This window comes from Emys orbicularis, chromosome 8 (assembly GCF_028017835.1).
Source record: "Emys orbicularis isolate rEmyOrb1 chromosome 8, rEmyOrb1.hap1, whole genome shotgun sequence".
Taxonomy (NCBI): domain Eukaryota; kingdom Metazoa; phylum Chordata; order Testudines; family Emydidae; genus Emys; species Emys orbicularis.
Window position 1 is genome coordinate 95,362,552 of NC_088690.1, and position 27,569 is coordinate 95,390,120.

At 40.2% G+C, this 27,569-nt stretch overlaps 1 protein-coding gene across 2 annotated transcripts in view; it reads left to right on the top strand.

Annotated features, from left to right (window-relative positions):
* Positions 1-718: 718 nt before the first annotated feature.
* The window catches only part of PPP2R2B (protein phosphatase 2 regulatory subunit Bbeta), a 237,168-nt gene continuing 210,317 nt past the window's right edge, over positions 719-27,569 (top strand). The window contains exons 1-2 of one of the 2 annotated variants that reach the window (XM_065409308.1): positions 719-728; positions 858-935. In XM_065409308.1, coding sequence (XP_065265380.1) covers positions 719-728; positions 858-935 — 88 coding nt within the window. Of the gene's footprint in view, positions 729-857; positions 936-11,464; positions 11,544-27,569 lie in introns of those variants that run through there. The other variant, XM_065409309.1, reaches the window with a different exon arrangement.

A 27,569-nucleotide genomic window follows, 5' to 3' on the forward strand; every position in this document is an offset into this window, starting at 1 on the left:
CCTTCCTCACAGGCTTGTTGTGAAGTCTCCTTAATTTGATATTTTTAAAATGCTTTGACAGCCTTAGATAAAAAGTGGTATATTACATAAAATAAAGCAAGTTGACTTTGGAGCTAAGGATTTTGTGTACCAGAGTGAATGATATATTGCAAAGGGGAACTTTTTGCTGTGCCCTCAAGGAGATGAGCAGCAGCAGCAGATGAAACATATTTCATGCTGGGATCAGTGTAGATTGCTACTGTTTACATGGAGATGCTTACAATATGAATGCCTGCTGTACCCTTTTATAACAACTATAAAGTACTAGAAGCTTCCAGGCAAACATTAATCTAACAATCTTGTAATGATCTTAAACTAAAATGGTTTCATTCTGCAAAGATAATTGCCAAGCAATTGACAACTACGTAGGCCACAAATTAGAAAAAATGGTGTTGTTTTGTTGCTCTCTCTCTCTCTTTTTCAGTCTCTCTTTCACAAAGATGGAAATGACTGGGAACATTAGTATTCTGACGAAGAGAGGCTGTGACAAAGAGCATGACTGCAGGGCCTCCTGACTCCTCTATGATGCTGCCAATGATGTAGAGGGGACTGGCTCCAATTGCACCGTTTTCGAAATAGCCCTAAGATGGTACAGAGAGAACAGACAGAGAGGCAATTCACAAACACAGGCATAATGTTTTTAGTTTCCCGGCATTAGGTTATCATTTTGCATGGAAGAATGATACCAGGTGAACACATATATTTATCCTCATGCAGTGGTTGTAGATATTAGTGAATGTTTGTTCATTTAAAGAAAGGCCATATATGGACATGTGTGGTTACATCTTATCTTCTTTCTGCCTGTGTTTCACTGGCAGGATTTGGAAACCTCATGCAGGATGTGCTGTGGTGCTTTAGTCAAGTAAAAGGAACTATTGACATAGGAATCACAGAAGGTAGGTTTATTTTTCCTTTTGTTGCTTTGAGCAAAGAGAACTTGTTTTTCATGTATAGCTTGCTTGATCAACATCGGGTTTATTTGATCACATGTTGTTGAGTAAAATTGCAAGAGAGGAATTGATCAGTGCTTCCTTTCTCTTCTGTTTTCTTCAAATATTTATTCATTTTAAAAGGTAAGTCATCAAAATTAGTTAGCAATCAAACATTCATATTATGTAATTATTGCTTAAATGGATTGATAATTTAACAACCATTTGTAAAATACATTTATAGTAGCTCTTAGTTCTTATTCACAATAGCATCAATAGCAGGGAATTATGATGCAACCTCCCCACAAAAAATTTTAAAATTGGAATCAGTTTGATTTGATTTCTGGATAATACCATACTAACATACTATTTACCCCCATATCTGGGGATAACATAAATTAGAGTGCATACACTTTTACAGATATGCATTAGTGCAGGAGGGATTTCAAAAGCACCTCAGGGATTTAGGAGCACAAGTCACATTGACTTTCACACCCAATAGTGTTCAGTGGGAATTGTGCTGCTTAGGCACTTTTGAAATTCTCCCTCCCAAAAGCACAACCAGTGTCTCATTTCATATTTGGTCAAATACTGGACACATGGAAATAACATTCTGCCATAGCTGAATAGAACACAGGAACAAATAAATACAATTTTACTGATCTTAAAGTTGTGTGTGTTAAATTTATCCTGTTCTCTCCTTTGTTTATTTCATTTTTTCTTTTAACTCTCATTTTCTCTCCATTGCCCACTTTTGTTTTCTGTTTTATCTCCCATTTTGTTTTTATTGCCTCTTTTCTGTCCATTATTTTCTTTCCTTCTTGACTTCACACATTTCCTCTTACATTCAATTTATCCTTTGTGGAGAACTGAGATCACCATCCCATCCCATTTCCTCATATTGCTCCCAAGTTGCCAACACTCTTCCCCGCATTTTTATTACCTGATTCTCAAAAACGAGTTATTAATTGTTCACTTAGAAATTCTAGTGCACTTTTTTCTGGCATAGGAAGGCTAGATATCAGATGATGAGAACCCCATCACTCTATCTTCAGAGGGCTTTTATGGGAGGAGATTCAAGTTTCTGATCTGGGTTACTGCACTGATCTTTAATGTTTAGAGACCTGGGTTTCCTTCATGTTTAAATTGTCAGCTAACATGAGTTTATCCTTGTGATCATATCACAAAATCACTACATGACTGACGGTTTAGACTGGAGTTTAGAATAACACATGAGGATGTTGCAGATCAGGACTTAGTTGCACTGGCAGAAATGTGTTGTCGGTCTGAAACCAGTATTACTGCATATAGCTTTAGACAGTGGGGCTGGATGAGTGGATTTCCTCCAGTGGAATCACTTTAGGCACTAGAATGATGCACGGGAAAGAATTTGCTGAAAATGGTGCCACTGCTTGAAGGCTCTTTTCTATGGGCACCAAGGTACCAAATGCAGGAAATTAATTATTCTGTTGTGGTGTTTTTATTTATTTGTTTATTTTTGGAAAGTGAGGGTTTCTTTAAAAGCATGGTATTGTGAGAAATGTGGTTCTAGGTATAAAGACAATTGATTCAGCCCATGTCTTGGGTAGCCTCTGCTAACAGAGTTCCTACTTCCTACCCTGGTCCCCAGGAAAAGTGTCCTTATCTATGGTACCATTGCATATTCTTCCTTGAGTTATTGCTCCCATTGTTGAGCTGGCTTGGTAACACGGGGGTATAATATCCATTGTCCTGAGAGCAGAGTGTTGCATGAAACACAACAGATATTTAAAAATCTATTAAATGGTTGCAAAAAAATTAAAATCAATTACAGTCAAGTTCACTGAACTCATGTGCTGCAATGTGGTTGCAAACCTGTTTGCATATGGTTTGAGCCTTTCTCATACAACCTAGATATGGAAAAATTATTGTACTTTGTCATATCTATCTGCCTGCCAGTTCAAGGTAAATAAGAATGCTGGCTTTTTTTTCAGCTTGTGAGACAATGAATGCTTTAAGACATTGGTTTTCAACCTTTGGGTGTTGACACCTCCCCCCATACACACACAGCAAATAGGTCCAGGATGGTAGGAGAGGGCTCCTGAAACTTTTCTTCTATTGTAATATGGGGCCACAGTATGGAAAAGGTTGAGAGCCACTAGTTTAGAATATGTATGCAATGCAACCACCAGTGAAACAAGTGATCATACAGATCACCAAAAATTGGTCAACAAGTAAAGGTGGCCTTACACAAAAGATCAAGCATGACTGGGTAGGAAGCCTTGGGAGGTAATTAAGAGGTAGAGTTAATTATTATTGGTGGTCGTTGGTGCTGTTTCATTTTGGATATATATTTACAATGATTCCACAGCATCCAGCACTTCAGTGAGGTTATACAAATTTATATCACAAAAGTGTTTAAATGCTTCAGTTTCAGCAGAGCTCCATCCTTTTAGTTTTAAAAACTTTATTCTATCATGTGCTGCAGTCTTTGGGGTATATTCTAATCTCTCACGCTCCTAGCTCTTGTTAATGTCAATCTTTTGTGTCTTATTTTCATGAAATATAATCTCATTGATTCTTGTGATGTATGCAGTTATGTGCCATTAACTGAAAGGAGATGTTGCCATTCTGTTTACTGGGTACCACACCTTTAAATGTAGAGGATTCTAACTTCTGCAGGGCACCTGGGTTTCAGGTCATACACAGAATGTTGCGGAGAGACAGTCTGTGCGCGCGCTCTCTCTCTTTCTCTTTCTCGCTCTCTAATTTAATAATTGTTCTTTCTTTTGTCTGTTGTTTTCCTTAATCTGAAATAAAAGTAACCTAGCGTGTAATACATGTTTTGATGGACTCAATAATGTAATGGATCCTTTTCATCTCTAACTAACATAATCTTCAGAGTAAATGAGATATTTTATACTTCAGAGGGGCCTGAAGTTATCTTTTTCTAGTTGTAGAGACAAACACATCGACAAGAGTAATATAAAGGTACCAGACAATTACATTTGATGTACCACATTGTATCAAACCAAATTTCATTCTGGAAAATATAAAACAAATTTTCAGGAGTCCTGCTTCAAATTGGTTTAATGGGGATTAGCAACTCGGTGGAGAATCCAGATATATGCAAAATAAAGAGGCAGGATTTCCCCCAGTTCTCTTGAGGCTTCAGAATCCACAGCCTAGAGTCATCATGACTTAAAAATATCACCAAGATTAGAGGAACTTCTCCAGATCTGACTGTGGGTGATGCCACTGGGGAGAGCTATATGTGGTAGATGCTGTTGTCTTTAAAAGGCAGCATAATGAGATTTGGGGCTGCAGTGCAACTCCTGTGATCACAGAATAGTGGGTCATAGGCTCTTAGCATGTAAATCATGTCTTATTTAATTATTCAAGTTTAAAACATACAGATAATGGAAAATAATATATAAATAGCAATATTTATATTAAAATGACCTTAGTACATTGAATTGATCTTTCTAGTGCCTTTTAGGAATACTTTGTCATTAGGATGCTATTGGATTCAAGAAATCTGCCATGATCAACAGCCGTTCCCATTGAGTTTGGGACTTTTATTACATGTGCTTGCACAATCTGTGTTGGCCAGGTCATCCAAATGTGTAACTGATAGCTCAGAATCAAACATTTAAAATGGCGAGTAACTGTCTGCAGGCTCATTGACTTGGCTCTGAGCTTGGCCTGTTGTCTTATCATGTTGGTTTCCTTTTTGTGTTGCTTGCTAATTAAGCACAATGCACCTCCAGAATTTTGCATGTGAACTGACATGTTGTTTGTTAATGGAGCATAAAAAAATGAACACAAACAATTAAATAGATACAAACCACCATAGGGTTACTGATATTGTTGTGTCCAAAGTTTAAAAGATAGGATTGATCTCTTTCTTGGGAAACTTTTTAATCTATTTTATATTTTTAGTGAAAATAACTTTTTTTTTCAGTCATGTACAGTGGAGACTATTTTAATCCATAAATTTATTGTAAAAAGAGAAAGATTTTTGTAAATGTCAGTGCTATAGACAGGACTGCTGGGTTCCTTCTGCTCCAGCTCTGCCTCTAATTTCCTGTGTTACCTTAGGCAAGCCACTTCACATTTCTATGTGGACAATATTTCAGAGCAATAGTGAGACTATCTTGTGCCCTCTTCTGAATCTGTGATGGGAATCTTGGCAGCAGAATTGGTACATTTTCAGTGCACAAAAGTAGGGAGAGTAGGGGCTGGATGTGGAAGCTTATTTCTGTGCAAGCTCTAGTGTATAGAGGCAAGTGGAAGCAAAATTGGTGTTTATTACATGAGCATAGGATCTGCTGTTGCGTTACCCTCTCCATCCTCCCTCCCTATTGCATGTCAGCATCCACACAGGTTACTTCATCTGCTCAACTGCCAATGTGGAACAATGCCTTACCTGCTCTGCAGTGGCAATGAAATGGGAGGTAGAAAGGGAAGTTTCTGAGCATCCGCCCAGAACTTAGCCTGGCTACTTTGGTTTGAAATTGGGTTCTGGACTCTTATTTAATCCTTATAAATCCACTATTATCAACCAGACCGATACCCTGGTTTTGTTGGGGGTGTCTTGCCCAGAGGAGGAGCAGTGATTTTTATAATTTTGCAGCCCTTTTTCACTGGAGTAGCTAAGAGTTTTTGACACCACAAGGCAGTTAAAACCAAAATCTGATCATTGTTCGAACTAGTTAAGTGTTGAGCATTTGTGACTTAATCAGCCTCCCTTTCAATTTACAGTTTGAGCAAGTTTGAGTTAATATTAATTTTTAAAACAAATATCCATAGTTGTATTTATTTTTTATTTCATTACCACTCTTCTTCCTACAGACCTTTTTCAAGATACAGTTTAAAGTAATTTCCCCTCAGATAACGGCATAAATAATTTCTTAGACAGGACTTCCATAGCTCACTCCATTGATCAAAGCTGGCAAAGCTAAACAAAGTATTGATACTCTACTTCAATTTTGTCAGGAAAACTGAAGGTAATTTTCTGAGTTTAACTGTGAAGGGAGTGAATGTGAGAATGAATACCATTATCAGTACCATCCTTCTTTCCTGGATTTCAGACACCGTGTGAAATAGAATGCAGAAACCATTTGTTTGCATAGTTTGGTCTGCTTACTGCAAATTTGTTCTTCTATAAAAATTTACTCTGAGTGTGCACAGGAAGTCCAATATGTGGACATGACCATAGGACCCTTACTTCTTGGCTGAATCCAGAGATAATACTCAGCAAAATTCAGAACTCTAATATTCCTCCTTGCCTACAAGTCTGTATGTCCCACATCAGTGGGAGTTCTGCATACATAGAAATAAGAGAATATTACAGTTGAGATACAAAATATAGCTCAGAATGGAAACAGTTTTGACTTAACCTTCTGACTAGGCGGTAAAGAGCATGCAACACAACATGTTTGGCACGTTTATACCACCTGGTAGTTTTTATATTACCAGTAGTTCTTGTATTGACTTATAGCTTCAGAGGAGGACATTTAATTTCCCACTTGCAGAATACCACTTGCACAGTTACTAGAATTTGTGGCTAGAGGGGTTAAACAGGAAAATGAAACATAAATTAAGTAGTGGGTGGGCGCCTACTCCAGCTAGTTAACCATACTTTAACATGCGCTTCTGGAAACCAATAACCCCACCCTCACCCCTTGATATAAGCCATTGCTAGGATTAATAGTGAGAAGAAAGACCATGTTTGGAAAAAGTGCCATTTATTGCTGTATCTGATTCTTCTTACACTTACAGCTGTGTAACTCCATTGGCTTCAGTGGATGTACACCAGTGTAAGTGAGAGCAGAATCAACCCTCCTGCATGTAAGTTAAGGTTTCTTGGAGAACTGGATCTAAGAGTTCTGACCACAACCATTGGTGTGTGTGTGTGTGTGTGTGTGTGTGTGTGTGTGTGTGTGTGTGTGTGTGAGAGAGAGAGAGAGAGAGAGAGAGAGAATCTCCCTACTTACAGCTGTAAATACTATGTTCAGTACTATTTTTAGGCCTAGGCCCTAAAGCTGTACACAGATTGATAAGTCAAAGGAACTTCTTAGCTGTGGGGGATGGAGAGAAACAGTTCTAAAGCACCACAGTTTCACAGAAAGCCCTAATAGTTGCACCTGCACAACTGCTCACACCCACTGGCACTTGGCAAAACCCACATTGGCATCTGTAAACAGGGAGTTAAATGTACAATTGCTTGTTTTACATGGAGGAATGTTTTTTTGCAGGCTCAATTAGGACCAGACTCTGCAAACACTTTGTCATGGAAAGTATCCTGTTAGAGTCAATGGGACTATTTGCACAAGGACTACACACGTGTAGTTCAAGTTCAGGCTTTTTGTCCTTACTTTCTTGGCCCTTCATAGCTTTACTTCTCTGACTCAGCCAACCTTGTCTCCTCTTGTGCTTTATGTACTGCCTTTTGCTCTGCCTGTTATGCCAGCCTTGCTTGCCTGTTTATCTGTTTCTCTCCAAAATATTTCTGCCCTTTCTTCCAGACTGCTCCCATGCAGGGAACGCACTTCCTGCGATGAGCTGCTAAACCATCACCCTCAGTCAAATGTCTTCTTAATTTTCACTTCTTCCATGAAAGAAATTAGCCAACTAAGAAATAAATATTCCTCAGATATAATTAATTAAAAAAATAAAAAGCTTTCCTTACTCCATCATGCCATGACTAGTACTCCCCGAATAACCTGTAATCCTTATGATGTGACCCCTACCCTTCAACCCCATCCCCACCCTACTGTCTTGTTACTCCTTCACTATGTCATATCTAATATTCATTTGTAAACTCCTCAGGGCAGGGATCATGGTTTTTATCTATTTTGGGAAGAGCCCAGTTTACACGGTTGGACATAGGTAATAAGTATATTTGCTAGTATAGCCATTGGGCCCTTTGTTAAAAAAAATATGAGAATTGCTAAAACAGGATGTGTTAAAATGATGCCTGCTGTGTTTAGGTTTTGAAGGTTATATGGAATGTTTCACCTTACCTATAGCTTTTAAGGCCTTTGTTAACTTGTTATCCAAAAAATAACATATAGTTTCCTAGGAGGTTGGCTGGATACAGGGATTAATAATGGGATATAAAACCTTTCACCTTTAGGTTGTTCAAAGCTTGCCCTTCAGCACCTATTGAAATTAATGGAAAAACTCCCATTGACTTGACTGGGAAATGGATCTGGTCCATTGTATGTAGTGAGCAAAGCTGGTGGCCTGTTGAAATAATTCGTGCAGGTACCAGTGGACAAAGTTCCATGTCATATTAATCATGGGCATAATCAAAAACCTGGATGTCAATGGGTACGCCTACGCCGCAATAAAAAACACGCAGCACTGAATCTCAAGAGTCGGTGTCAATTGATTCAGGCTTGCGGGGCTCGGGCTGTGGGACTAAAAATTGTAGTGTACAAAGGTACAGACTCAGGCTGGAGCCTGGGCTCTGAGACACATCCTCCTTGTGGGGTTTCAGAACATGGGCTCCAGCCCAAACCTGAAAGTCAACTCTGCAATTTTTAGCCCTGCAGACTGAGCCCCATGAGCCCGAGTCAGTTGACCCAAGCCAACTATGGACTTGCCAAGACATACCCAGGCAGGTTTGTGAGTGAATGTGAGGAAGCCTGCATTGGCCCTGTCCATACAATGCATCATGTGCAAGATCTCATCTGTGGGTTGAGGACTTCAATTTCCAGTATTGCCTATCTGGCATTTTACATGAGAATTTAGATTCATTTACAAAAATAATAGATGACTTCTTATAAGTGCATAAAGTTAATTCCACACACTTTCTTAGAGATGTTTGCATATTAGAGCCACAGAAACCTATACTACTGTTATAGTATCATACTGTATCAGCCAAAGAGGTACTAATATTCAGTACATTATATGTACCATGCAGCCACTTAATTTAGTATTGTGATCTTGATCTTGTGAACTAAGTAAGATGATAGCTGCTTTGGGATGCAGTGCTGGTGAATCAATAAGAGGCACTCTTCCTTCTGAGTCAGTACTGAAACCAATGTCCATTGGTGTTACATGGTGCTATGTTGGAAGTGCCATCTTTCAGGTGACACATAAAACAAAGCCCTTCAGGCCACTTGGGCCAGATTCTCTTGCCTTCATCAGCCCTTTTGCAACATCATGCAGACGCACACATATATGCAGTGTGGGAGTATGCAATGAATGGGTGGGGTTACAGTCAGAATAGGACACAATAGTGCTCTGACTCTTCACAGCTGGTGGACAGCTTCTTAAGGACTATTACCAGCTGACATAGTTTAGCTAAAGCCCTAGGCTGCTCTAATTTATACAGAGAACTGGGCTGGCATAAAAGTGACCCCAAATCCAGGGAGCGCAAATGACTCATTGACAATTCACAACTACCTCCACACTTCGCTGTGCTCCATTAGGGAGGATGGACTCAAGAGAGAGCCTAGGCTATAGTGGTCATTAATGATCCCATGGAACTATTAATAAGAATGGAGCTAACTTCCCCCTGTCATTTCAATTGGATATGGCATTCATCACTTCCTGAAATAAACTGTTGTGTAGTGTTGCTGTTTTGTTTTACCCCAGAAGTGCTCATATGAGAATATATAAAGTGTTTTGGGATGAAAAGTGCTCTATAAATGCAATATATTACTTGTGTTTTGTATCTTGTTTCTTGTGATATATTTGCTGTAGAAAAATGGTTCTCAAATTGTGGCCTGCAATGCACTTTCATGTGATTCTGTCACAATGAAGTAGCATCTGTCAGTCTTCGCATTACTTGTAGCCCAGTCCTGGAATTTTTTTGAGTTCTCAGAAGTTTTTTTTAACAAACTAAAATGAAAAGAAAAACATGTTTCTCCATGCACCTGCACAACTGCTTCATGTCTCTTGGTTATCTTTGTATAAACACAACCATGATTAAATTTGCTGACGACAAGAAAACTGGAGATCCCTCCACACAGATGGACAGGACCAAACTGCAGAGTGACCTGGAATGATCAGAGAAAAGGAGGGCTGAGGTAACAGAGGCAGATTTGGTCCTAGTAAATGCACAGTCCTATACCCAGGGAGAGGAAATAAATAGCAGCAGTACAAAATAGGCAGGGTGGCAGGACATAAGAAGTTAATAGCATATGAAAACAAATCTTTTTTCAGGTTGTCCTCTCAACACAGTTCTTACATTACTTTTTCATGTAACCAAGCAAGCTACTGCAGTGAAGGTGTGGAACAGGGAATGCACTCACATATCTCTGTGAATATCTCTCTCTTAAGAAGTGGTACAGAAGATGAACAAGTGTCAGAAGGTACATTTGCTTGAAGGCCTCCACGATCAGCTGGATGCTAAAGCATTTGAATTATAGCACTGATTGAAGAGAGTCAAGGGCACAGTAAAAGGTACTTTCATAATGTGGTTTAATTTTCATAATGTGGTTTCTAATAGCCCTTTTAATATCCCTTGGTTACTCCCATGCCCTAAATTGCTGTAAAAATATTAACCAAATACCTGACTGCTGTGAAAGCACCTAACAGTACTCTAATGTGTGGGGAAGACAATGTGCTCGGTTTGAGATTGCTCTCACTCTTACTGAGGCATTTGACTTTACATTCGCACTGAAAATTGCTTGGTGCTGAAATTACTGTTTTGTGTTTGTGTTTTGCAGAATGATACAGCTATAGAAGCTAAAATTAGTTAGTGTGATCCTCAAGTCACCAGTTACCACCAAACCTAGTTACATTCCCCTTCCCACCTCCCCCTCACATCCTTTTGGGCTGGTTGTCTGCTGTACCTACAGTTTGCAAAGCACTTTGGCATCCTTTGGAATGAAAGGCTCCATATAAATGTAGGATGTTTTTATGCTGCAGCTACCCTTAAAAACGAAATGCCTTTTTTATTCTACATAGTTTAACTCCCACTCCCAATTCTTTAATAAAACAAGGGCAGATACCATTTCAGTGCATCCTCTTTTATTATTCTTGAAATCCACGTCTTCCCTGGGTGATTTCTTTTAACAGCAGGTGACAAAGTTGTAAAGCCTGGGTTACATTAAGATCTTTACCCAGAATGAGATATGGTCACAGAGTCTCCCTGCTCCCAGACGCTGCTGGTTTTCTGTCTAAAGACAAACGGACCCAAAGGAGAGTAGGATGTTGCAGGCAGTGTTGTTCAGGGTGTGTGTTTACAGGCAGGACTGACTTAGTCAGCAAATCCTGCTCTGATGAGCTTCAGCCAATGAAGAGCCTATCCCAGCTTGCTTGGGGGCTTCAGAGTTCGAGCAGCATGCATGCAGAAATGTGAGGTGGCTCTCTTCCTGGTGCTGCTGCTGATGGCAAAATGGGGTCCGGCGACAGCGATTACTTGGGTTTCCCAGCTCGGCAGACCCAGGAGGGGTCCTATAACGCACCTCCCACGCGCTCTGCCTTGAAAGCAGAAGGACTCCTCATGGATTGAGGAGACTTGGTTTATTTTAATTTTTTTATTTATTTTTTGGAAGATGAAATGCTTTTCTCGTTACCTGCCTTACATCTTCAGACCTCCGAACACCATCCTCTCCTGCAGCTGCCACACAGAAGGTACAGCCCAGTGGACGGCTGGTGGGAGGAGGAGGGGAAATGTGGGTAGGTGGAAAGAAAAGTGGGCTGGGAACATGACTGCCCCAAAAGCTCTGCTGACATTGCCTTTTGCAGCTAATACATGACAGTGATTGCTGGCGAAAGCCTGTGTGTGCTAGACTTAGAGATCAGGTCAGCCTTGTGGAAAGCAAGGGAAAACTGTTATTAGCTAGCCATTTATCGAGATGAAGACTGAAAAGCAGTAAAATGCTTGGGAGGTGTTTTGAACACTTAGCAGGTTATTTCTGTAAATACGCATGATTTTGCTATTAAGTTTACACTAATCATGCAAACTAGTAGTCAGAACCTATTTTAAAGAAAGACTCTCTCACTAGATATTGCCCTGGAAATTTTACAGACTTATACAGTTTCTCATTGTCCGTTTAACTCAGCGGTGCATTCCCAAGAAGGCAATTAAGAAAATCGATTTTAGCATTTGACTCATTTGTGTATTTTTCACGGTTTCATTCCTTCACTTGAGCCTGTTTTCAGCTCTCAGCAGAAAAACTCTGCAGCACTTGCTATTAAATCTAATGTTTGAACTTAATGCCCTGGATTTTAGTGGGACTGCTGCAAACTTCCTCCTTCCATAGGGAGTCTTCTCTCCCGCTGATTTATAATCTTATATGTGTGTGTGTGTGTGTATACCATGTGGGAACTATCAGGCAATTTTGTGAATTACTTGTAATAATTCCTAACAGCCAGGCTGGATTCAGAATTAACACTAATATTAATTCCCTATTTGGAATCGAAACATTTTTTCACACATCCTATAAAAATGAAAGATTTGGAGGAAAAAATCTAAAGATGTTTGTCAGTGAATGTCTAATCAGCTAGAGTATTGCCCTGTAACTAATGGAAAGTTGGTGAGAGAGAGAAGAGACTAAGGGCCAAATCATGCTCTTAGTTACACTAGAGTAAGGGCTCAATAATGCAAACATTACTCAAGGTAGAAGCATCACACTGAGTATCATGTGTTTGCAGAGACAGGCCTTAACAGTAGAAAAAGACTGTTGATTTCAATGGCGCTATACTGCATTTAAATGGTCACACAAGGGTAACAGAGAACAGTTTGGCCCAATGGAAGTTTCAGATAAGTGCTTAAATAACACTGTTATTGGTGCTATAGAAAATCTTGAGTTTGACAGATAACAGGAGACTCAATACTAAATTGGCTTACCCAGTTTGTTTTAGAAATCAAATCACCTATTTTCATTCTATAATTTCTGATTCTTTCCATATGGGGAGCCAATATTATAGCACATAGAGGTAGTGTGTATGTATGTACTTACTTTTTAATTAGGATTAAAACTTATCTAGAGATACTTTGCGTAAATAATAATTTTCACGTGAAATGATTTAAGGTGGAAGGTTTCGGTGATGATTTATTTGTGCTTAGTTCATGTTTTTTTGCTTTGTTGTTTTCACATTGAGTGATTTCAGTTTTCCTTTATATTTGACAATTGAATGCTGAGCTACAACAGTTAAACAGCTTGAAAATGTTTTTGCTCTCTTGTATAATCTGAGGTGCATCTAGGACATCTGTGTATGGAATCCCCTTGATATCGAGGTCAGTACATAATCATGCAGTTATATATGGTCATGAGTCTACCTGCTACCACACTATGTAAAAATAATAACAATTTGTAAGGAATGTGAGTTTTGTTTAATATGGACCTTGATCCTGAGCAAGTAGTCCCATTGAAGCCAATGGGATTACTTCCATAAGGATTATTACGTGTGTAAGGTTTGCAGGGTTGAGTAATGTTTATACAGTTTTTAACCTACCCTAACAGATATGGGATGACTAACTTTTGTACATTATGAAAATTGATGACATAAAGGATTATTAAAAACACATCAGTAGAAGCAAGGACAGGCTTCTAAAACCAAACTCTACAAACTTGTCCACATCACTAAAGTGTGATGTATTTTCATGTACACCATTCAAGTTTTCCAAACATGAAACTGGACGTATGTCTTCACTGAAGTTAACTCAAATGATTGGCACCTGGTTTAACCTAGCCCTGGTGTGAGGAGCCACACTGCAAAGCCATGCTGCGTTACTGTGTCCTTACTGCTGATGCACTTGCCTGTTTGTGTCACTAGGACTTCTGGGGCCATGTCCCAAAGTTCTTTGTCCTGCAGTAAGCTGAGCCACTCTGATTCTTTCCAGGGAATTTTGGGAGAACTTGTTTGTTCTTCTGGGCACTTGAGGTGGTGGTGTGGAATTGTGCGAAGGCACTGGAGGCTGTCAGCATAAGAACATAAGAATGGCCATACTGGGTCAGACCAAAGGTCCATCTAGCCCAGTATCCTGTCTTCTGACAGTGGCCAATGCCAGGTGCCCCAGAGGGAATGAACAGAACAGGTAATCATCAAATGATACATTCCCTGTTGCCCATTCCCATGTTCTGGCAAACAGAGGCTAGGGATACCATCCTGGCTAATAGCCATTGATGGACCTATTCTTCATGAATTTGTCTAGTTCTTTTTTGAACCCTGTTATAGTCTTGGCCTTCACAACATCCTCTGGCATGGAGTTCCACAGGTTGACAGCACTTGAATGATTTAGCCTGCACCCTCAATCCACAGTGGGTGGGTTACCAGCCCAAGTGAAAATGACACCTGAGTTCTAGCCTTTGCCCCAGCTGGGCCAACTAGCACCACCAAACTCATGTGAGAGGGTTTTGTGTGTGGATGGAGAAGGGTTATGGGTGGCACCCAAATAAACATCCAAGTTAATTCTTCAGTGAAGACATTGCTTGAGGGTGTACAGATTATTCATGTGTGTGCCATGCTATTGGAAAATGTCTGCTTGAGTCTCCTGTTATTATTCTTTCACCTAAGAAAACCATTGAGGGCAAATGACATCAAACTGGATCTCAGAATTCAGGAGCTTTGGTCAATCTTGTTTTGGAAGGATTCCCCTTGAGCACCAACGTCAAGTTATAGCAGGGAAGTTTAATACTTATCTACATTGGATCTTACTTAATTACTGTAGGCAAAGGGGAAATCAGAGTGTGCAAACCACAGGTAAAAGCAAAAAAAGAGAAGTGTTTCAACTTGATATATTAAGCAATGTAGGCAAGAACTAATGGGAAATTATGGAATGAAAGCAGAGCCATTGGAAGATTTCTTAATAAGACAAAACAACCTTCTTGATGCCCATTCATCTATACCTATTCAGCTAATTTAAGCCAGTGTGCAAGGACTCAAGTTACCAAGCTCTTCCTTTAGTAGCATGAAAATCCAAACAAAGAAATAAGTGATGTATGCTCATGGCTTTGATGGAGACAATGTGCCTCACTCTTCCCTCTCTGTGGACCTAATTAAAGGAACATCACAGTGACACCTCCCCTCTTCCCCCCCGTACTCTATTCTATAGCATGATTCATCCAGTGAAAGTAGGACTAGAGATGAAAATACCAGCCTGCCAGCCCACAGAATGGAAGGGCCAGAATTGAAGGGGACATACACATTAATATAGGCATGAGGAGTATAATAATCCACTGCTACTTATTTCATTGGACTTTAGTTTAGGGAGAAGGCCATGGAGAATTTTTCTTTGCTTCAGACATCAGTAGGAATATTTCCCCCCTATTATTTTGTCTGTTTAAAGGAACTCAGAACAGCTTCTATGAAAGACGTGCCCTCCAAAGATTTCTTCCAGTGGCATTCTCTAAAGGTAACATTTAGTCCCTGGCTTTCTGAAGACCAATCTGCTGCTGCATTGTTCTACCACTGTGAGATTTTCAATAGACAACCAGATCTAGCTCTTTCAGGGTAGGCCGTGTGAGGTTACTGGGAATAACTAAATTCACCAAAGGGTGACCATGCGGGCGAATTCTCTTTTATTATTCAATCAAAATAAAAATAATAAGCACACGTACAGTTTCTTAAACTGTTTACTAAGATGTGTCTCATTAACTACATTTTTACAGAAGAGGAAACTGAGTAACAAAGAGTCTAAATGACGTACCTTAGGCCACAAAATAAATCAATAGCAGAGCTGGAACTTGAACACAGAGGTGAGATCCTCACCCCCATTCTGGCTCCTTTACAGCAGGTAAACGAGCTGGGATGGCATAAGGGGGCTCTGAAAACTCTGGTTCTAGCTGGGGGGGAGATTACTGTGGTGCAGGCACTGTGGGAGACAGCCATAATGCTGCTTATCAAGGACTCTCTTGCAAGCCCTGGCACTGTGGGCATGCCAGGGGTGGGTCTGGGGGTGGAAGAGTGTATCAGTCCTGGATGTGCTGCAGAATTTCCAGGCAGCACTGCCACCCTTAGGGCAGCCCCAGGAGGCTGCTGTAATTTAGATAGCTTAATTTAGGCTGCCCTGGGGTCTAAGGGCCTCTCCAGTCCCCAGAGCAGCTCAGGAGCGGGAGGGCACAAAAGTTGCTTAAAGCCCCTCAACCCTTCCCCCCTGAGCTGCAAGTTCTGTGCTGAGTCATTTAGGAAATATCACTTCTTAAAGTAACACTGACAATGGGTTGGTCAAATTGTGGGCATTTAGATACCAACCCTGTTCACAGCTCGACCCAGATTAGAACCAAGGGTAGCCTGGTCTTTGCAGGCACACTTGCAACATTCCCATATAAAAAGATAATGGGCTCCAAACTAGCCACTTTCTATGTTGTTCTGGAAAGCGGTATCAGCTCTATAGTAATCTGTACTTAAACGTCACTCCGCTGTTCAGCAGTACAGAGCAGTAGATAGGAGTAGAAGCAGGGGACTTGGGTTCTATTCCTGACTCTGCCGATGGCTCGCTGTGTGACCTCGGCTAAATCACATTAACAGCTCTGTATCTCAGTTTCCCTATCCATAAAATAGGAATAATGATCCATTACCTTCCTTTGTAAAGTGCTGTGAGATATGCTAATGAAAAGAGCTAATTAGTATTATTAGTAGTTAGGAAATAACGGGGATCTAAATTGTAATATAAAATAATGCTATAGACCAGGTGGGACCATGGCATCAGCCTTTCAGTCAGATCCGTGAGGAGCTGGCATAGATACTGGAACACACAAGCTTCCTTCTCAGATATTCTGCTGCCCAATGCTGCACAGAGGTCTTTCTCAATGAGCTGCTGGAGTACTCAGTGCTAACTCCAACGTTACAGAATGCTTTATAAGCAAGATTTGGACACTCATCTAACCATAATAGCAAAACATCCAATGATGTAAACGTATCTGGTTCGCCAGCTCTTCCATGCTATAAACCACTTCATAAGAGAGAGATTCCCCACCACTGATCACTTAGTTCCTCATCCAGTCTCCCATTCGCTCACTGTCTGGTGTTCTAAACACTTTGTTCTGCAGAGCACAGGGAAGGGATTTGTGGACCACTGGTGGTTCATAGACAGCAGTTTGTGTAATTCCTTTGTATTTTAGTTTGCATGGTTGAGAGCGAATGGGGAAGTGTGAGGAGTTCTCCGACCAAAATAGTCTGACTAAACCACCTGCGCATATGACCAGACTGTTGGTATTAAACTCTACCCATATCAAAGCTCTATCTTTTATTCTTACAAGAATCCCCACTGAAGCCAATGTATGTACAGTTCCAAATAATTTAAAAGTTTGCTTTCTTTCATTTTAATAATTAGATATACTTATATGATACCAAAATAGGATGGGGGATACAGGAAGGGCGGCCAGCACGTCCCTTGGCCCGCGCCGCTTTCTGCAGCTCCCATTGGCCTGGAGCAGCGAACCGTGGCCAGTGGGAGCCGCGATCGGCCAAACCTGCAGACGCGGCAGGTAAACAAACCAGCCTGGCCCACCAGGGGCTTTCCCTGAACAAGCGGTGGCCCTAGTTTGAGAACCACTGGCCTAGTGGACAGCGCACTGCACTGGGACTCAGAAGAGGTAGGTTCTATTCTTGGCTCCACCACTGGCCTGCTGGGTGACGATAGGCAAGACATTTCCTCTCTTTATGCCTCAGTTTCCCCATCTGTAAAATGGGAATAAGGAAACTGACTTCCTTTGGAAAAGGCTTTGAGATCAACAAGGTATTATTATTTTATTTATTTGCATATTTTGTTTTTGCAAAGGGTTTACAGCATGTTGAGAGAACTAAACTACCGAGAACTTTCCATTAAAATGTGCCATTCCCAGTGCATGACAGGCCTTCATACTCCCCTGCTGACTGGAGCTCAACATATTTCCGCTATAGCCCAGTGTCAGATAGCTATTCTTTGTTCCACTTCCTTCAATGATTCTGTGTTCCTTGTGCACCCAAATGTCACATGGGCATGATGATGAGATTTAGATGAGCAAAGAATGCAGAAAAGGGCAGAGAGAGGAACTTTCACACTGGGGAAAACCTGAAACTCAAGAATGGTGGTAACGAAAGACGAGAGAGCCTGTCGTTTCCTGTATTGCCTTTGAATTGTTTTCAGATAGTTATTTGAGTAAGAGTTTATTTCCTCATGGCCCAGTTTCTCCTTCTGCTTCATCCTGCTCTAAAGTCATAATCCTGCATTTGGAACATCTCCATCGTTGGCCATGGACATTAATGGAATGTCATCAGTTCAGCATTTCGGTGGAGATGTGAGATTATCATTTACTGACTGATCAAATAGGAGGAGAAGATGGGTCAGAAGAAAAAGAACAAGTAAAATATCGGAGACTGTAAATGTTGGGGGGGGGGGGAAATGACACGCCAGTGAGCAATGGACGGACGTGTGTTTGAAAGTTCCTCTTTAAGGTGTTTTTTTTATAAGATTCTTTGAGGTTCTGAGTGCCCCTTTGACAGCACACTCAGTATCAGGCCAACAATTGGTATATTCAGTATAGTGACTCCTTTATAAATTAGTACTGTGTATAGCGTTTTGATCAGCAGATTCGGAGTCAGGACTCTTGGTTTCTATTCCTTATCTGACAGCAAAGTGCTGTGCATATTTACTCATCCACAAAAATCAGTTATAATTATAAATCCAAACTAACCTGCATGATATGAGAACTGTAATTAGAAAAGTGTGCAATAAATAACAATAAATGTTAAATTGAGTGAGGTTTGTAAAACACTTTGAGAACCTCCAGAGGTCTTCCAGAACTGCAAGATATTGTTGTTAGTTCGGTGAGCAAATCTCCATCTCTAAAGCAGTTTTACATCAAAAACATTTGCTTTAATTTTTGTCACAAGAGTAAAGATTTGTACAGACACTAAAATTTGTTTATTAAATTCTGGCAAGAGGAAGTGAATTCACCACTTAAACATGATACGAAGACTAAAAACACCTTTAAAACATATATGTGGCACTGCCATTAAATGTAAGAAGAGATGTTCATTGTTGTCCAGAAATATCAGTCCTCCTTCACATTCATGCATGCTGTCCAAAACTTTGCACTTTTCAGTTTTTAAGAAGGCAGTTAACTAGTTAATCCTTAAGACCCTAGCTCAGTAAAGCACTTACGCATATGCTTAACTTTATATGCGTAAGTCTATCCCTATTCAGCAAGGCACATACTTAAGTCCCATTTATTTTAATGTTAAGCACATATTTAAGTGCTTTGCTAAAATATCACTGTTAGCTATTCTTATCCCTATTTTGAACCTCGGTTAGACCTGCATAAAAAAACTGTTTGCAAATACACCTCTACCCCGATGTAATGCTGTCCTCGGGAGACAAAAAATCTTACCGCGTTATAGCTGAAACCGCGTTATATTGAACTTGCTTTGATCCATCGGAGTGCGCAGCCCCGCCCCCCCGGAGCACTGCTTAACCGTGTTATATCCGAATTCATGTTATATCGGGTCACGTTATATCGGGGTAGAGGTGTATTCATTCCAACGCAAAACAGCTGGTAGAGTCAACTACATTCATGTCCTGTTTTAGTAATTGAATTGTCCTAGAGTATTCGCTATTAGTTATTTGCCATTCATTCTTTGTTGTGGGAGGGTTAGATGATACTGAGGGGATGGTGCGTTATAATAACTGTATTTTAAAATAGCATCAAGCTTGTCCAGAGTTGTGAACAGGCAGCTGCTCCTTTATTATTATTTTTTTTGCATGTTTGTACAAATTGAATTAAATACAATTTTACCATAAACGAAACATATCTTTTGGTGTTCTAAAACAACTGAGTATGATTTTAACATTAGTAATAATAGTGCTTGGCACTTCTTTAGCACTTTCTACACAAAGGCGCCAAAGGCATTACAAACCTAATAAATTAAGCTCAGTCACAAACCTTTGAATTAGAAAAGTATTATATCCTTTTTTCCAGATGGGGAAACAAACACGGGGCCTGTCTAGATGGACAGTGAGTGAGTGGCAAGCCAGGTGTAAAGTTGCAGTGCAGTAGTGTGCTGCGCACTAAGGAAGTACATCAAAGTATGCTAGGGAATTGGACTCTCCTACCACACAGTCAACATGGATGGTTAGTGTGTAGCACACCAGTACACTATAGCTTTGCACCCTGCATTGCCGAGCACTAACTGTTCATCTAGACGAGGCCACAGAGAGGCAAAGTGGCTTCTTCAAGGTCACATTGTAGGTAAAGGCAGAGCCAGGAACAGAACCCAGATTTCCAAACTCCCAGTTATATTCTACAACCACTAGATGTGCTTCTCCTCCATAACTTAGCTGAACAAAAAAAAGTTTTGCTCAATTTTTTTCTGTGCCCATCTTTCTGATCCCAATTTTAAAATGTAGGTACCTCAACAGGATATTCAAAGCCAGCAGTTGGAAAGTGGAATAGGCACATCGTAGTTATGTTATATGCCTGAGATAATTTCAGCATCCAAATGTGGATTTTGATATGGTCGTATGGTACACATATTTGAAAAATGGGCCCATGGCCTGAATAATATACTTAAGTAATGTCTGGGTATCCTCAAAAAGTTTGAAAATTTGGTTTGAGTTCAGTTTGAATTTTGGTTGAATTTCTGGTTTGTTTTGTTTTATCCCAACAAGTTTGGCCATTCTTATATATAATGCTGGGATCTTTGGGCTGCCTGTATGCCAAGTTGAGGGTGGATGTGAATATGCAATCTACATAAGTACATCCAGTTTCACTTTACTCACAGACATTTCCAGCTTTCTGAGATATATTTGTTCAGTCTAGCCTGGAATATATGTGAACTGAGATGCTAAAAGTGAAAGATCATATACAGTATCTGAATTTGCTGCCCGGGCTTAGATATAATATTCTATTCTCTGCTGTACTGGAGCATCATATGACATTATTTACATATGATACAGCAAAACCAATAAATTCTAGTAGCCTCTTTGATTGTTAAAAGGACACACTTAGGACTGATCATTTTAAAAGTTTAATTTAAAGAATCATTGCTACACTCAAGCAAAGTTTAAAAAGATAAATGTTTTTTTCATTAAGCTGTCATCCATTTTTCTGTATTTTCTTTCTTATCACTGCTGATTAGTATTAGAACTGATTGAATTTTTAGTTACAAGAAAGTTATCTGATGAATGTACTCCTTTTTTACTCTTTTGTAAACTGGTTTTGAACAGTCTTGATATCTGTAGATGTGTTTGTTACTTGCTCGATAGTTTGGACAAATAATTCTTAACTATATTAAGGCTGCGAGTTTGTCACAGAGGTCACAGAAATCATGGAGTAAAGTTCAGAGTGGGCTATAACCACCAAGAGGGCAATCCCAGACTGAATCTTGAAATTAACTGGGAGTTGTGTCAGCTTTGGGGGTGATGTCTTTGTGCTTCTATGTACATGTGAGAAGGCTCTTAGTATGTGCTCGATTCATGGTTGCTTGGGCTTACAGAGGCCATAGAAACAGCATGGCATTTAGCAATGGCAGATATTACAGATGGGCCTGACCCAAAAATCCTGAGCTCCAGGGCCGCCCGGGGGAAGCGGGGGGGGGGGGGGGGGCGGAGGGGCAAGTGGGGCAATTTGCCCCAGGCCCAGGCCCCGCAGGGGCCCCCACGAGAATATAGTATTCTATACTATTGCAACTTTTTTTTATGGAAGGGGCCCCCGAAATTGCTTTGCCCCAGGCCCCCTGAATCCTCTGGGCGGCCCTGCTGAGCTCTAGGAATGGCTGGACCCAGATCTGAACTTTGCAGGCGATCCCTCTCTCTAATAGGTCAAATGAAAATCATGGATCCAAATACCTCTGAATGCTTGGAACATTTAGAGGCTACGCTGAACTCTGCACCTCAGGCCATCTCTAGTGGATATATTGTAGTTCAGGTAAAACACGCAAAGCCAATGGAGACAGCATAACTCCCACTAGAATAGGATGTATCTATAATTTCCAGGGGCCGTTCCCACCAGACTCCTGACCAGGAATTCGTAAAAACAAAGAAAAGATTGCCCGCCTTGGAGAATCTGTCCAGATTGCACATAGAGCTTGGTTCATGCTAGGACGTGACCTTGGGATTTTAGTCAGTGCTGTGAATATGCTCATGCAGAGTGGACATGATCCATAAAGTTTATTGCTTTTGTGCCTCACTAACAAATCTGAATGTCTCTTGCTTTAAAGAACACCCCAGTAACCTGGCTTGATCTTGCAAACTCTTACTCGCCTGAATGTATGGCCTTAACTCACATAAAGGATTTAGACAGAGTGACTGCATAGGGTAGCCTCGTAGTAAGCTACCTAGGTAGCACAAAAGTAAGAATTTGCAGGAACAGGCTTATAGTCTGTAGCCATTTGAACAAAATTATGAAGATGGGGGAGAAACAACTCAGTGTATTGTGGGTAAATTGCTGAATGCCCAGCAAAGCTGGCTGACAGCTCATCTGGCAGCAACAAACGTGTCCACTTACAGAAAGGCTTCCACATCTGGTGTACCCAAAGTCAAGACAATTGTCTAGAAATATAATAAGCATATAATAGGCTTTTCTCTCTGCGACACAAACAGCAAGAAAATGTGGCCAGTGATAATGCGGCCTATGGAACCCTGCCATACTTAATGTTAGCTGCTCTCACATGCAGATGTTAAGGGAGAAACAATGTTTCAAACGTGACTCATGTATGAGAGAACAATAAGTGCCGTGGGGGTGCAAAGGAAAGTCCTGAATCACAGCTGCAGAAAGGAAAACAAAGAATTTACTATACAATTACCATAGTGTATTATCTGAGGCTAAATCTCATCAGATAACATCACCGGCTTCTATATTATGCCATTGTCATGGCTGCATCTGCTAGCCTCAGTGCTGTATGTTTGTCAACACTTTTATCGGAAATCCCTGCTTTTCTGGGAGCTGGAGGTTGTAAATATTGTAGCTGGAGAGAAACTTGATGTGCAAAGGTCTGGATTCATCCAAGTTGCTCAGATACCATGCTGATGGGCACAACATTAGAACACAAATAGAACAAAAGGAAAGGTGGATATATATTTTTTTCTATTCTGTAACTGAAAAGAAAGGCAGCATTGGGCTAGTTCTTTTTCCATACTAGGACCTGAGATCTAGCCAGGATCTCTGTCCCACTGAGCAATATAGCAATGGAACCCCTCTCCCCCCACACTGAGTACCCTTGGTCGGGTTGCAGAATGTGATTGTCATCAGAATTCATAAATTCTCATCCCAACTCTGGCACTAACTTGCTGTATGACTTTGGGAAAGTCACTGAAGCTCTCTAGAATAAATTCATACCTGGAGTAACTCTACTGAATTCAATGGAGTTACTCCAGGGATGAATCTCTGTGTGCCTCAGGTAGGGAACAAGTGTGTTATGAGGGTCAGTTTAATCCTTGTAAATATCAGTGAGATCCCCATATGAAAGGAGCGATACAGCTGCAAATTATTAGTGTTCTTTGTTTTTCATTTCCTGTCAAAATTTAAAGGAGAGTGTTAGGGATAATTATTGCATTTCAGTATTGAAAATAAACAAGCAACCTGTAAGAGTGGAACAGTGAGATGATAAAGGTTACAAGGAACCTTTTGGAGCTACATAATCATATGAGAATTATGTAGTACGGGCCAATATTGTGCTTGGCAGTGGACATGACACGTAACAGGATCCTGGTTTATTCCACTGATTCCAGCGGAGTTACACCGCCATAAAAATGGAGTAACACAGTGGTGAATCAGGTCCATGATCTTTGCCTCAGATCTTACAGTGTAAACAGACAACACTAACCAGATGCATTGGTAGAATCCGATAAAGATTTTATCTCAGCTTGGCCAAGTAATGACTCAAGTGGGGAGGAGTACATGGAGAACAGGCTACAAATATTTAAGGGCTCTAATCACCAAGGAGGGAGATAATTTATTTAAATTAGTGAAAGAATCTCCCAAGGGAAGTGTGGAACCCCATCACTTGACACATTTACAGCGAGACTGTAAAAAAACACTAGAAAATGTGTAATAAAGGGCAGTCCAGAATTGGCAGAATGGACCAGCTGACATAATAGTAGAGCTGATAGAAAATTTTCCATTGGAACAGTTTTGTGACGGAAAATGGCTTTTTGAATAAATGGAAATGTTTTCATTTGTATCAATTTTTTCCCAGGGAAAATAATAATTTCCCAATCAACTCCACTCAGCAGGGCTTTGTCATTTTAATCTGTATGTTAACGTTCATTTGAAAGGATACTAGAGTAAAAGAAACACTCCCTTTGGAGGTACATGCTGGGCTACACCTGTGTAAATCTGCTGTAATACCACTAAAATCAATGGAGTTACTCCAGACTTAGTGTGGTTTCTGAGATCGGACTCTGACCCCGGGACCCCTTTAAATATATGCACAGAATTCCTCATTGACACTATTGGGAAATATGCATGCACCTCAAGAACATAGTAGCTGCCCTCCCCTTTCTTTATCCTAACTCTTTATTTACTTTGTTTATTATGATGAATCTGGTATTTTGGTATATTTGTTGTACTTGGAAAAATAACAACATATTTATAAAAAAAATCATAATAGTTGGCAGACAATCCTGTTGACTCGTTTTGAGAAACTTTACTGAGAAACCCTAGCGTGGCTCCTTTGTTTGTTTTTCCACTGCTGCTGGTATCAAGCATTCGTTGCTCTAGTAATACTTACAACTTGAACATCTTCCATCTTAATTTGCCAGCCTGACCTCAGCCGATAACCATTTGTCTTTCTAAACAATTACTATGGTGAATTGCTTTGATTGTGGAGCGGCCATTATTTAAATATTTATGGCCATATCCCTGCAGAACTGAACAGAAAAAAACTAAAAGTCAGTTTAATAAATGGATAAAAATCAATTGGGTAAATGTATCTGTTAGAAAATAAACATTTATTTTAAGCCACTTGAACAATCACAGGCATTGGTATGCTAGGACTTCTCCACATGAATGAAAGCCTTGAGTACAAACAGGGAGGAGATTGTTTTGTGTGCCCCGTTTGAGGACCAGAGTGTACAAAACAGTAGCTTAGTGCAACAGCCTTTCACTCCTCTGATGCCTCATCACTGAAACAGGGAAAGAGAACGCTTGTACCCACATCATCATCTTCTCTTCTAAGCATAGGCAGGCTTGGAGTTATGCCATGGCTGCACGTGACGGAGTTTAAGAAAGAGCTTTGGTATTGCTCACAAAGGGAGGTCAGAATAAATGAAATAGATACACCCTGTAGTGTTGGCAGCTGAGTCCAATCAATGTGTGTGCCTGCTGCTCTTAGTAACCAATATTGGATCCATTAGGAGCTCTGTGTTAGATGTAGCAAACCTTTATTTCTGCCTGCAGTTTAGATTTATACTGCAATGAATTAAAACAGAATTGTGTCTGTGTTCACACTTGAGAATTAAATGTCTGTGTCCAAATTATACACAGTACAATTAGATAGCAAGGAAAGATGGGGGACAGGTTCTGATCTCTGCTGCACTGGGGTAAATCGGGAGTAGCTCCACTTTGATTTACCCTAAGCTGGGTAATGGAGATCAGAATCGGGCCCATTAACTCTACTTGCAGTGGGAGTCAACCAAAAGCATAATACTGCTCATACACCAGCTGCCTTGCAGATCTTTTAGGCTCAAAATTCTGAAATACTTATACCTTACACACTTGTATTCATGCACTGGGGGTTGTGTGTATAATTCAAGCTTGTGCAAAAGTGTGTGCACACCTCTTGCAAATGTGGGACTTACCATAGGACCCACCTGCCCCCAGGATCTATCTGTTTCAATGCTTTGATAATAGTTGATCTGAAGGAGGTCATACAAATCATCTGTTTCAGTACATAGAGAGCATGGAGCTACTCCTGGATTCATTTCACACTATCGCTCTCTTAATGAAGTTAATTACTTTAGCCCTTAGTTCACTTTTGTTTTATTGATGTTGAATGTTCCTGTTGTCTTTTGCTCCATTTATAAAATGCCCTATGGTAAGTTAAGTAAAGGTACTGTGAAGTAAATAGTACACCTAATGGGCTGGATATTTTAGTAAAGAACTAAATATAATTTAAATATAAAGGGATACTAACTAATAAACCCCTTCCTGAGGTAGAATAATTATGTTTTAATAACCCAGGTGGTAGATACACTCAGAAACTAAAAATTCACTCGAAGACCAAAATTTAACATATCTTACAAAGTAAGGGCCAGATTGTGGACTTGTTATTCCCATAAATGAACAGCTATTTGCACCGAGAGTCCATTGGCTCAGTAGGACTTCTCTTGTGAGTAACAACTCACTAGTTGTTTTTACCCACCAAAGCTTATGCCCAGATAAATCTGTTAATCTTTAAGGTGCCACCAGACTCCTCGTTGTTTTTGTGGATACAGACTAACACGGCTACCCCTCTGATAACTCACCAGTGGGAGTGCAGGAGTTCAAAATATTTGTGGCTTCCTAGTCCCTGTTGTACCTTTACTATTCCGGTGTCTTGCTGAACTTCTAAAATCATGTGTAACCCTTGCACTGGCATTTTCAGAAGCACCAGCTAAAAAGCTAGAGTGGTGTACAACACGGGGGATGCTTAAGCACTTCCTTTTTGAGGTGATTTAAAACTTAGCTCAAAGGTGCCTTTAAGCTAGAAGTTTTAGCTTTTAGGGGTCTTTAAGATGAAAGCGGAGCTAGAAGCACCTTAAAACTACGTTTTTCACCTTAAGGGCACCTCTAGGCTAAGCTTTTAGCTTTTGAAATGTTTTGAAGTGATGCATGTAAAAAATAAAAAAAGACACTTCCCCATATGTTCCAGTCAGAACATTTCTGTATGGATAAATCAAGCTCAGGCATGGCTTGTATTGTAGATCTCACTGGGATTTTAGGAATAAATAAGCCAGGTATGAAGAAAATCAGTTGAGTAATTTTTAATGTTTAATTTGTCATTTTTTGGGCAGAATTTGTCATTTTATCAGGTAAATGCAAAACACCCGAGTGACAGGGTACTTGAGCCTTGGGAAAGGAGGGTTTACTTCAGTTCGGCTTCCCCAACACATTGCACAGGTACTTGGAGGACAGACTATAAGAATGGCTGCATGGAATGCTTTTGAGAACGCAGGGATCCACAGCCAAGATCACTGGACTGGATTCAACCCTAAGCTTGGGGAGTTTTCTGTTCATTCTTTTTTAGTTGTTAACTTAGTTCATTGTTATAAACCATGAGCCCAGTTCTTGTTTACACCACTCCGCCAGTGTAAAAGGGTCTTAAATTTGGCATAGATATAACCACCTCCTACCCTAACACTTCGCTGACTGTAACTATGTTCATTTTTCTGCTCAGTCATTCTAACGGCTTACAGCCTGAATCTGATCTTGCAGACAGCAGTAGGAATCATGAGAAACTCCACTGTGAAGTCAGCGAAATTACACTGGTGTAAAACCCATGTAAATGAAATCAGTCTGTATTAGTAGTACAGTTATGTTATGCACAATATGTGTATGGTATGTAAGGTTGTATAAGTAGGCAAGTATTATTCATTGTTTGATTTGAAAAATAATGTATAATTCTATAAAGAGGGACCATTATTTCAAGGGACATAGAGTAAAGCTCAGAGTTTAGGTTGAGCTCTCAATATTAACTGTATTTCCTAACTTCCAACTGCTTTATATCTCACACTCAGTGTCGCATTGATTCTAT